This window comes from Borostomias antarcticus, assembly GCF_949987555.1.
Source record: "Borostomias antarcticus genome assembly, chromosome: 5".
Classification (NCBI taxonomy): Eukaryota; Metazoa; Chordata; class Actinopteri; order Stomiiformes; family Stomiidae; genus Borostomias; species Borostomias antarcticus.
Genome location: NC_140238.1, coordinates 22,231,964 through 22,244,212, shown reverse-complemented (window position 1 = coordinate 22,244,212; position 12,249 = coordinate 22,231,964). Strand labels below are relative to the sequence as shown.

At 47.3% G+C, this 12,249-nt stretch overlaps 2 protein-coding genes across 2 annotated transcripts in view; one reads left to right on the top strand and one right to left on the bottom strand.

The window, feature by feature from the left end:
* Positions 1 to 2,273, bottom strand: part of mfsd13al (major facilitator superfamily domain containing 13a-like) — an 8,881-nt gene extending 6,608 nt beyond the window's left edge. Inside the window, exons 1-2 of the mRNA XM_084438083.1 lie at positions 1,751 to 2,273; positions 756 to 1,070 (exon numbers count right to left, since the gene is read on the bottom strand). Of these exons, the coding sequence (XP_084294209.1) occupies positions 756 to 1,070; positions 1,751 to 1,909 (474 nt within the window). The 5' untranslated portion in view covers positions 1,910 to 2,273. The remainder of the gene's footprint in view (positions 1 to 755; positions 1,071 to 1,750) is intronic.
* Positions 2,274 to 2,657: 384 nt separating this feature from the next.
* cdr2a (cerebellar degeneration-related protein 2a) lies at positions 2,658 to 12,016 on the top strand (the record flags this gene model as incomplete). The annotated part of the gene is made up of 7 exons (XM_084439002.1): positions 2,658 to 2,739; positions 3,392 to 3,504; positions 5,568 to 5,716; positions 8,090 to 8,266; positions 10,111 to 10,413; positions 10,936 to 11,236; positions 11,747 to 12,016. The coding sequence occupies 7 exons, from the start codon at positions 2,658 to 2,660 to the stop codon at positions 12,014 to 12,016; spliced, it is 1,395 nt and encodes a 464-aa protein (XP_084295128.1).
* Positions 12,017 to 12,249: the final 233 nt, after the last annotated feature.

Below are 12,249 nucleotides of genomic sequence, written 5' to 3'. Positions count from 1 at the left end.
AATGCAATACGACAATTACGACATACAAAAACAAACATTGCGCCACAAAAATAGCTTCTTCCCCCCTGCCATCAACAATGCTTGCCCTGTCCCCCTGTGATCCCCCCCCCCCACGCGCTAACTCAATTCCCTTTGCATCACTTGCACACGACCGCTGATTGTACCATATATTGGGACACACATTGTACTGTATAAATAAGACATTGCACATACATATATTTTGCATTTGTACTTTTTCTTTTTTGAATATATTGTATTTTGTATTTGCACTGTCCTGTCCTGCACCCTGTCTAATGTCCTCTCCATCAGTGTATGCACTATCGACCTAAACAAATCCCTAGTATTGTGTACAGGTATAACCCATGTTAAGGCCCAGGGCGGGATTCCATACCACCTTTCTATGAGCTCTCCGGCTTGGGAGTCAGACACACTAACCGTTGCGCCAAAAGGACAATTTTTCTTGGAATCTGAATTTTTTAAGTAATCTGGACCCCAGCAGCCCTCCTGAACACCTCCCGTTCACACCTGGCTGTACTTGATGAGTCTCAACCTGAACACCTCCCACTCTCACCTGGCTGTACTTGATGAGTCTCAACCTGAACACCTCCCGCTCTCACCTGGCTGTACTTGATGAGTCTCAACCTGAACACCTCCCACTCTCACCTGGCTGTACTTGATGAGTCTCAACCTGAACACCTCCCACTCTCACCTGGCTGTACTTGATGAGTCTCAACCTGAACACCTCCCACTCTCACCTGGCTGTACTTGATGAGTCTCAAGCGGCTCTGGTGATGAGCCGAGATCTCAGCGAACAGGGCGCACTGTGCCAGGAGCACGAAGGTCAGCATGCCGTCGAAAGCACACAGCGCCACCGTCAGGTGGAGGCCGCTCAGCCAATCGCCTGCTTCGTAGGAGCGCCAGGGGAACCAGGCCAGCAGGAAGGCCAGCGCGTAGAAGGGCGCGCCGTACAGGATGGAGAGGCGTCGCTGGGAGCAGCAGGGGACGCGAGAGTTGTCCTGGAGGTAGCCGAAGAGCGGATCATTCACCGCATTCCACACCATATACACCACCTGAGAGGACAGCAGGACGTCATAGTGAATGTGTGCAGGAGATTGCAACAAAAAGTTAATATTAACTAATGCTAATATTGAACACTCTAAAACAATCGGAGAAATCAACTAAATTACTGTCTAACTTAATCAAAGCTTGATAGAGGCTTTTCCAGACAGTATTCTTTCGGGCCCACTAGGTACTGCACCACCGTGCCGCATGTGAGCAATTTTGGGGTTCAGTGTCTTGCTCAAGGACACTTCGGCACACGCCAGGAGCTAAGATCGAACCGGGGACCTTGTGATCCCCAGCCAGCCACACTACTTCCAGAGCTACGTGCCGCCCCATCCCCACCCCCATCCTGTATGCCTTGTCTGTCCCGTTTGTCCTGTTGGTCTGAGGGTACAGTACCTCACATACATATAGAAAGCACAAACATAGATAGCAATGATTCTCCTCCGCAGGGGCAGGACTGCGGGAAGGCACCGCCCCCAGAGGGTCCATCCACCTCAGACTGTCAGAGAACACTTAGGCAAACCCGGCAGAGGGCTGTGTATTGCGTGCACATTTCAAAAACATTAATTGCACACACGGTTATACACTTATGGGTAAAGTGCATATTCACATTTTTCGCCAATAGCATTGACAAATGGAGGAGAGCAGTTACACATAATCAGGGCTGGAGAGGTGCATAGCTTACTTGGGACTGATGGAAAGCTCCTTCTGATATCTTGTACCTGTTGAGGAAGAGCTTGACGTAGTAGAAGCTGAAGATGCTGTTCATCATGCCAGCTCCCAGGGTCGTCATGGAGTAGGCCACCGCGGCGGGGTGCGCCCCAAAGATCGCTAGGTGTCGCATGTTTAATTGCTGCCGTATCCACCTGGGGCTCTTCTCCACCGTCCTAGTTTGCTGGTTGAATTTCCCTAATCTTACTTGCACAGACAACGATTCATCAGAGTTGCACAACCATCTACAAGCTACAGAGTAACTGTACCGATCACAGGCACTATAGGGATCGCCACAAAATTCAAATAGATCCCAGATTGCAATCAGTCCATGGAAGTTTAGTAGTCGATTCAAGTTTAGTAATCAATGCATTTATGCTACAAAACACGCGAACAAACACATAATCAACACTAGGAACCGTCACCGAATGACCAAGTACAGAATATCCCTATATATCCGACGCAAACCTATGTTACCTGTTCTAAATGACTCTCTCTCTCTCTCTCTCTCTCTCTCTCTCTGCTGTCAAACTCGTTCTTCAAACACGGAAGTAGGCGGGACAAGTCACCACCATAAACAAACATTTCATTGGACAAAGCAACATGTTGTCCCGCCTATTTTCTAATCATTGGTCAACGAACCTCTCATTGGAAATGTTCCCGTGCTGCTCCGGTGACGTACGTCATCCCGGTTGATCTGCAAGGAGAGAGGATTGCCACGTTGCCGCAAAACAACGGACTGTCCCGTAGGATGCTGCCGGGTACCGCATTCGGTCACTCGCAGGCTCGGCAGACGGCTCACCGCTCAGAAGGAAGAACACCGGCGGGCATATTTTAGAATTCTCCCGGGAGCAGCTAGACCTGCGCGCCCCAGGGGGAAAATGCTGACGGATATGACAGTGGAGGAAGAGTTTGAGCTCCGGGATGGCGAGCCGTGGTACGACAAACAGGACCTGGAACATGGTGAGGAACTCTGTCTCTGCATAGTGGACGCCCTGTCGCGCCCTATCCCACCCGCTGCTTATCAGCTCAGCACATTCAGCGCAGTCCAAGGCAGGCTGGGTCTACACAATCAGGGTGCCACCTCCACGGTTCAGAATTGTTTTGTGTGTTTTATTGTCATCTTTATTTGGACTGTTCAAGATTATCAATTATATCCTGTCACCTTTCTTGGCAACAGTAGGCTACAAGGTCGATGTGTATGCAGCAGCGCCTCAATTATTTAGTCCTATCCCACCTCTTTCTTCTTGGAAATTACATCCATATTTGCGTAATATCTTATTTTTTCTGGTACATTGACTTCATGCGATGCTATGCCAGACAAACATATCATTTGTATAGCCTGCGGTAACACTTGTCATCACGCAGTCATGGGGTAGAACTCTTGAGAGCTTCTGTTTTTAGTATATCCCGTTGATGTTTTACCTCTAAGTGTGCGAGTTGCTTGTTAGTAGCATACAACTTTTGACCTGTGAATTATGTGGTTTGCTTGAATGTGTTCCGACATGCAAATAAGATAGAGTATTTCAGTGCGTGTGTGTAGGCATCCAAGTTTGTCGCTGTACAGTAGGACTCGCAGTCTACTCTGAAAACATGTGTTGACGTGTTTGTTTAGATCTCCATCTGGCCGCTGAGCTGGGAAAGACCTTGCTGGACCGGAACCGTGAGCTGGAGCAGGGCCTTCAGCAGATGTACTCCACCAACCAGGAGCAGCTCCAGGAGATCGAGGTACAGCACCACCAAGCAGCTGCTCACCCCACACACACTACAGAGCAGGAGGGCCAACAGACACTCATGTCAACCAGAGATGCATAAGTCACTTTATTTATGGCAAGAGTCAAGCCACTTAGTCTGCTTATCTCTCTCTCCCTGTACCCTCTAAAGAGATATCACTCTCCCGATGCACCCTCTAAAGAGATACTGAGCTGGCACTTCTTTGGCAGTGAGAAACTTTGCAGGAATGAGCACACAATGGGCGCTTCGTCTTCAGTCTTGTGTTGAGAAACCTCCAAATCTCTTCTGCTGGCGCGTTCCTACCGTTAATTTCTCCTCTTGTTGAATAGAATGGAGTGAAAGCCAAGTCTCTGGCATGGTGTGTATTCACTTGGCTGGATATTCAAAATCCTTTCACTAAGAGCCCCAGTTGTTCTAGTCCATCTCTGTTAGTCATAGTGGTTACTGTGTGCTACATTCAAGATGTTGTTCAGGGGAAGCTCTTCAACTTTCACATAGTTGCTGTGCTTTTCTTAGACTTACTAGATAGTGTACACACTACAGAGTTACTCCTGAATCACTAGGCATTCACACATTCAGTAAAAGAACACACAACATGACATGTTCTCATCACACAGTACGTAGGTTTTCCTGGTTTTGTCTGATATGTAACAAACCACCCCCTAGGAATTCTCTCACTCCAGCACTTGTTAGCTAGTTACTTATCTGTAAATCGCTACAGTTTCCAAACCACTGTTTATGAAGAAATCTATGGGCCTGTTATATAAAGAGCTTACTGTATGTAGCTTATCTCAACCCATGTGAACTAACAGTCTGTGTGCTGGTTTGAACTTTGAAATGGGTTTCAGGTTTGAGGTGTATGGAACTACAGAGGATTTGTAGTCCTCTGTGTTGTTGCTTGTATGGCGTCATCCGATGGTGCGGTACTGTACTGTGCTGTACGTCTCTATTTGGGTCACAGGAGAAGTCATTGGAGTCGCAGCATCAATAAAGATAAAACCCTTATTGTGTTTTACAGTGTAGCCTATCGGCCTTTGGGCTGGCTTGAAAGCCGATTGAGTTTGTGGCAGCAATCCCATGTCCGTTTTTACATGCGCTGTCTTCTTCTGGTCCTACGTGCTCTTCATCATATAAAGATAACGGCATAAAAACACAATTAATAAGTTAGATGTTTAAGTTGGAAACTATATGATAACTGAAACAAAACTATTGCTTCCTGTGTTTTTATCTTTTGTAGGAACTTTCATTTCTTAGACAGTTCCATTGATGTCGTTCAGTTAAGGCTCGTCTTGCGTAAGCTCCCTGCTGGGTGTCTTGGTCCTAACCCTTCTCCGAGTGACGCTGGTAGTTAATATCAAATCTAAATCTTTGAATGAGTCATGATGCTTAGCGTAAGCTTTAAGGAAAGGGCATTGAGGAGGCAAGCTTAGGAGGCCTGTGGCAAGTGGCAGTGAACCATTCCCTGACACTACCTTGCTGAGTAGGCCTGCTGCTATGCAAATGTCCCTCACACACTCATGCAAAGATTCCTGTCACAAAGCCAAAGTGTTTCGCCAGTCCATAATTGGATGTCCAGCCCTGGTCCACTTCAGAGGAGGCGCTTGGCTGTTTTCTTAGTTTAAGTCCATTTCCGACTATAGGAATGGAATGTACACGGTGCCCATCATGTTAACAAGCTTATTTGTATGCTAGCCAATGACCATCTTGGTCAGGGATTTTAACACATTCAGTGCTTTGTTGCACCTCAGGGTTAACTATTCATTGACAAGCAAGGCATAGAAGATGGGTCTGAGTCACAAGTCATGAGTCAAAAGAGGAAAACAGCTTTTGTCATAGAAAATAAAGTTGATGTAAACTCAACAACACTGCTTCTCTCCTATCCTTACAGGCCTAGCCCTAGGGCTTAAAAAAAAATCTTGACAGCAAAATAGTTTTATGGTCATAACATCATGACTGCACCCACTGTACAATGTCATGAGTTCTAGGAGGATTTCTAGGGTATATCCATGACCCTAACCTTTGACCCTAATCCCCCCCCCCCTCTTCCCCTCCTCAAGTATCTGACGAAGCAGGTGGATCTGCTGCGTCAGATGAACGACCAGCACGCCAAGGGCTACGAGCAGCTGGATGCGGCGGCGCGGGACCTGGAGCAGGGCAACCACCGGCTGGGGCAGGAGAACCGCCAGGCCCAGCAGAAGATCCACAGGTCAGATGCGCTCAATGCAGCAACCAGAACCCCCCCCCCCCCCCAGAACACACACACACACTAGCTACTGTAACCCATGTTAAGGGCTTACCCAGGGCGGGATTCCATACCACGTTTCCTGTGAGTCGGACACACTAACCGTTGTGCCAAGAGGGACGTCCCCCTTGGAGGGACTGTTAGTGCTCCTGAGTGACTTTAACCAACCAACCTCAAACCGCCACCATTATACTTGGGACTCAAGGACATTTTGGCCCAGTCCCAATATCCACCTTTACGGACTCACAGACTTTGAAGCTTCCCGCTAAGGGCTGTCCCATTGTCAAATCATCAAGTGCATGAGGGCTCTCTGGCAGACATTTTGAGCCCTTTATGCCCCCTTACCGCAAGTCTGCACTTCTGCAGACTTTGCCTAAGGGAATTACCCAGAGATCATATCGTTGTGACGTGAAACATGGGGTTTTCTGAAGAACGGACAATAAACAAGCACTGACAGATCAACCAACCCTAACGTTCACGTTACAAAACAAAATATGCTTTCATGTTTCCAGGGGAATTGCTTATCTGCACAAGTAGCCTTATAATTATTTTGGTTTCAATATTGTGACGTATAGGTTGTCAACCCTATGGGTTTGTATAATTTGATTTGTTTGAAAATATGTAGGTTATGGTTATAAATTACATAGATTTCTGCTGCCATAAATCATATGATTCCCCAGTTAAAAGCTGCATGGCATTAATCATCCATCTATGTGTAGTGTTCTTTGAATTGAGATTTACAACATGAATATGGAAAAAGTTGTGAGGTGCAGAAAAACATGTTGTCATTGTTGAGTAGCCTAAATACTTTAAGATTCATCACAAACAAGAATCACAGGGAGTAATGCAGTGAGCTTATCACCACAACATGAAAGGATTTCAACAAGTTGAACAGAAATGTTTTGAGGGTGATGAAAATGGCTGTTTTCAGAGAAATGTCGTGGTTTAACCTGATCCTGTTAGCTGTTTCTAATTATGATGTTGACCCCTGAGTGTGGCTGTCGGCCGCAGTTTCTGTAAGAAACTGTATATCCCTTCGCATAGACAAACATCCCATATGAGATAAAGATGACATTCCATGGTTGGTACATTCTGTGAACAGCAATTGTTGTGGTTAGAGATAGAGACCTGGGCGTCGAGGCGGCATAGGTTATCTTGACCACACAAGGTTGTAGGCTACAGGAGAGACCAGACCAGTCCAGACCAGTCTGATCGGGGAGGGGGGGGGGGGGAACGCCCCCGAACCATAATAACCGTGCTCGAGCTCAGATGCTTTGATTTGGGTTGGACGGCCATACAGGCAGGCCGGCTGAACACTAGACTAGATGCCATTGTCTTTTGTATGCTATAAACCTTCTGTAATTAAACAGCTTTTAATTGTCGCTCAAATCCCATGTTGGAGAGATTCATTTGGAATACACCTGGAAAAGGGACACTGGACTGTGTGGTATTGTGTGAGATTGGGGGCTGTCTTTTACGGAAATCAAAACACAACGCAGAGCTGAATAAGGACAATAATAAATGACAACGAAAGTCAACAAGGGTAACACCGAGGGTTAAGATAATGTAAAGGGGATTTGACGCAGCCCAAAATTAAAATGTAGGCCTACAAGAAAAACATAGCTTAAAATTTAAACGTAAAATAAAAAGTCCTAAACACACAATAGGAATAAATATGTTTTGGCGACAACGTAATGTGATGTCGCAAGTGCTGTCCCATTCCTTTTTATACCATTTTGAGCCCTCGCAACCGCTCACACTCCACTCCACTTACCAAGTGACGTCGATAAGTCTGTGAGGGTTCAGGGCTTGAGGGTTTAGGGGGGACATTGGGACTGGGCCTTTTACTCGGTTACAATACAGTACCAGTCACAATTCACCTTAAAGGTGCAGTATGCGGTTTGGCTCACAAGCACTTTTTGTTATATTTTTTTGCTGTTCTCATTACACCCAGACAGCAATCAATAAATTTAGTGATCTTGACACTAAAATGAAATTAATCCATAATCTGTGGAGGTCACAGGACTGTAATAAGTGTGTCCAATCATTTTGAGTTGCCAACTTGAAATGATTGGATGGCTCACCTGCCTGTCAACCTACCTGCCTAGAGAGTGTTATTTGTTTTCCCAGAGTTTGGAGGAGTGGCTTTGGAGGGAGGCCTGAGGAAGGGGAGGAGATTTTGTCGGTTGCATTTTTCTAAATCTTTTAAAAATGTTCCTAAGTCTTAACAGGAAATCACAAATCGCTTACTGCATCTTTAAAGAGTATGAACTACTTCATAACACTTCTAGACCATAGATATGGAAATAATCCATCCCTCTACCCTCTCCGCCACAGCCTGACGGAGACTATTGAGGGTCTGCAGAGCCACCTGGAGGAGCTGACGGCCCGGGTGGAGGAGCTGACCACAGCCCAGTCTGAGCGCAGTAAGAGAGAGCTGGCCGAGCAGAGACGCAGCCTGGGGGCCCAGAGCGTGTCCTGCCTCAAAGAGCTGTACGACCTGCAGCGCGACAGGTGTGTGTGTGTGTGTGTGTGTGTGTGTGTGTGTGCGCGTGTGTGTGCGCGTGTGTGTGCGCGTGTTTGTGCGCGCGTGTGTGTGCGCGCGCGCATGTGAATATGACGCGTTATATGTGTACATACTGTAGTACACGTTGTAATTATTGTGACTCCTTTGAATGGTGTTTCACATACAGTAGTACTGTAGATTGTTTTCTTGAATCAGTTTGTCTTGGCCAATGTTACAGTAATAACAGAACTCTAGGACAGTAATAACAGAACTCTAGGACAGTAATAATAGAACTCTAGGACAGTAATAGCAGAACTCTAGGACAGTAATAATAGAACTCTAGGACAGTAATAGCAGAACTCTAGGACAGTAATAATAGAACTCTAGGACAGTAATAACAGAACTCTAGGACAGTAATAACAGAACTCTAGGCCAGTAGTAACAGAACTCTAGGCCAGTAGTAACAGAACTCTAGGCCAGTAATAACAGAACTCTAGGACAGTAATAATAGAACTCTAGGACAGTAATAATAGAACTCTAGGACAGTAGTAACAGAACTCTAGGCCAGTAGTAACAGAACTCTAGGCCAGTAGTAACAGAACTCTAGGCAGAACTGTGCCCAGAGAGGAAATTGCACAGCATGCCAAGACAATAATAAGAGAGAAACACAGGAAGTTACCTTGAAAAGTTGACAAAAATGTTTTGGCATAGGAAAGGAAAGGACTATGTCACTCCTTGGGTCTGACTGGCTGGCAGCTAGAGCCACGTTATTGTACAATAGCAACATTAATATACAGTATTATTATATATGTTATTATAAAACAGGGGGCTCAAATCAAGCAAACTGATTGGTTCATAGCCATGATATATTTACCATATACCACGGCTATGATGTCTAATTCATTTGCACAATTCAGTATCACTCAGAGTCTGAGGGGAAAAAACTGTTATCTTAAAGCTTCACATACTGTAGGATAAAACAAGACAGCTTCAAGCAGTTTTAGAATGTTAATAGTTCAAGAATAGGCATGTCATACTGTTCTAAAACTGGAGAGAATTGCTGTTCTATACCAGCAGTTTTCAAAGTCATCCTACTGACGCAGGACAATTTTTCAGTGGTTGCACAAGGGCCAAACAACAGCCCTAATAACCATATACCACAGCCTGTCGTGAGCTAGGGCTTAAATATACCCTCTAGCCGTATGCTCTCAACAGTCCTGGTTCCTCATGGTGGTCAGAGAGCTACAAGGAGCCCCCCCCCCCACAGTGCTGACTGAGCGTCTTAGCCTAGGTCACCCAGAGCCAGGCCGCTTAATCTGGGCCAAGGATTTTCACACCTAATCCTGAGCAGATATTTCTGTCTGAGGAGTTTAATGCCCATGTTCGCTAACACACACGCACACACGCACACACACACACGCACACACACACACGCACACACACACACACACACACACACGGCTGCTCTACCATACCTGTCCGCATGCAATGTGACTATTAGTTCTATAGCTATATTAATGACCTGTATTAACGCAAGAGTTCTGAGGTTGCAGGAGTCGGCCTTTATTTTGCTCTCAGTCTCAATAGTAAATAATATGAAAACCACAGATTCCACTGAATAGTCTGCAGTGAGTCTAGACCATGGATGTATTAATAGAACAGGTCTAATAGGTCTAGACATCTATTCATCCAACGCATCAGGGACCACACTGCTCTCACTCCACTCTTGTAATGACCTGAAGTGACTGAATGTTTTCAACATCTATGCCTAGGGTAGTATGATACCAACTGTACCTCCTCAGTTTCTTTTATGAGATGGACCCCGCCTAGTCTGACCACCATGCCCCCGCAGGTACCTGGCCTATGAGAGCGTGCGCGTGGACCAGGCCTGGGCGGCGCAGGGTTCTGCCTGCCCCCGGGACGTGGAGGAGGAGCACACGGCGCTCGAGCGCTCGGTCCAGACGCTGCAGGCCCAGCTGTGGGCGGAGCGCGGGCGCCGGGAGGCCGCCGAGCAGGAGGCGGAGCTGACGACCAGTGAGAAGGAGGCGCTGGAGCAGCGTCTGGCCCTGCTGGAGGGATGCCGCTCCCGGCAGAGGGAGCTGGAGGAGGAGGTGGAGGAGCTCCGGCTGCTGTGGCGCGCCGACTACGCCAGCAGGTATTCATGGAAATAAATACATGAATCAACGTCACACAATCTCACTGCAGCCGTATCGATCACTGCAGCTCCTGGGCTATTTCTGGGTCTGTACTAGCCTGACATCACACACAACACAACGCTCAACTCGTTACACTCTACACTGAGATCTTCAGTCTGACGTCGATTTCCATGGGGTAGGGAGATTCAACATTCCTTAATCAGTCACTAGAGAACAATGTACCCGCCTGTTTTTTTTCATTTTAAGTCAAAACGAGAACGCAAAAAAAAAAAAGTCCTCTTTGAATTGAGCTTGACAACGTGGCTAATCGTTGACAATTGGCTAATCGTTAGTGCCCCGCATTGGACCAATCATTTTTTACTCTGAGAAACCGCTGTTTCATGTGGCAACACCAGACTAAGAATCAGGCTACAGTAGGTCTACAGTGGGTCTACAGTAGGTCTATCCGGTCCACGTTATATGTCTTGAAGGCAGGGCAGCCCCTCAGGAGTAATAATGGCTCTCGTCCTCCTCCCCACCAGCGCCGGGAGGCCCGACCGGCTGCTCCTGCCCGACAGCGTCTTCTTCCCCCCGGAGGAGATGCCTGGCCGGGCTCTGGGGCAGAGGGAGGAGGAGGAGCAGGAGCAGAGGGAGGTGGCGGTGAAGGAGCCGGGGAGGCGTGGCCTGCAGCTGCGGCGTAGCAGCGATGGCGCGCTGAGGGCTGCCAACGCGGAGGAGATCCGGCGCGGCCACGAGCGCATGTGCATCCGGCGGGCGGAGGCAGTGAAGCAGCGGGGCATCTCTCTGCTCAACGAGGTGGACGCCCAGTACAGCGCCCTGCAGGTGCGCTCCAGACGCCGCTGCATCCGTGGAAGTTAAAGGACTAGTTTGGTATTTAGCATCATAATCTCCGTTTATAAGGTTATTTACCATCATATACAACGGTCCATTTAAAACATCTTGACAGCCTTTGACTTTTGAGATACTAGTGCTCATTGCTCATGTCATATATATGCCCATAGAGATCCATTGTGTACATAGCTGTGACATGTCACATTAATGACACACACCACGCTAATATCTCAAGAGTGCAAAGTCTGTCAAAATGTTTTATATGGACCGTTGTATATGATCATAAATAACCTTATAACAGGGCTTATGATGCTAAATACCAAACCATTCCTTTAAGAACATATGGAAATAATAATTAAAAAAACAATTTACATCAGCAAAAACAAGGCCAACGTGTAAAAGACTAAGACTAAACAAAACTTCAATAAAATATATACAGTAAAATACCCAAAAGTTGAGTGACAGAACCAGATGTGTGACAGCGTGACTCCCATCCTGCAGGTGAAATACGAGGACCTTCTTCGGCGCTGCCAGCAGGGGGCGCCAGCGGACGGCCTCAGCCACAAGGCGGTCCAGACGCCCCACAGTCCCCGCGGCAACAACCACGCCCGGCCACGCCCCTCCGGCGCCATCTCCGAGCTCCCGGCCGCGCCCGAGGAAGGCCAGCCGCAGCAGCCCGAGTACAAAGTCCTCTTCCAGGAGATCTTCAGCCGCATCCACAAGACTAAGGAGGACCTGAGTGAGAACAGGCACTCCAGTCAGGGCCATTGACTCTGACTGAGGACAGTAGAAACAGTAGAAACACTGTTGTTTCAGCGCCTCTGTTATGGGGTTCACAGTCTTCTGTTTGTTCTGTGACGATCAGAGCGAGATGGTGGGAAGGAAGGAGGGGGCCTCGGAAAGTTGAGATTCCAGAGGGCGCTGCTGTGTGTGTGCGTGTGTGTGTGCGCGCGTGTGTGTGTAAGTTGAGATTCCAGAGGGTGCTGCATTGTTTGTGTGTGTGT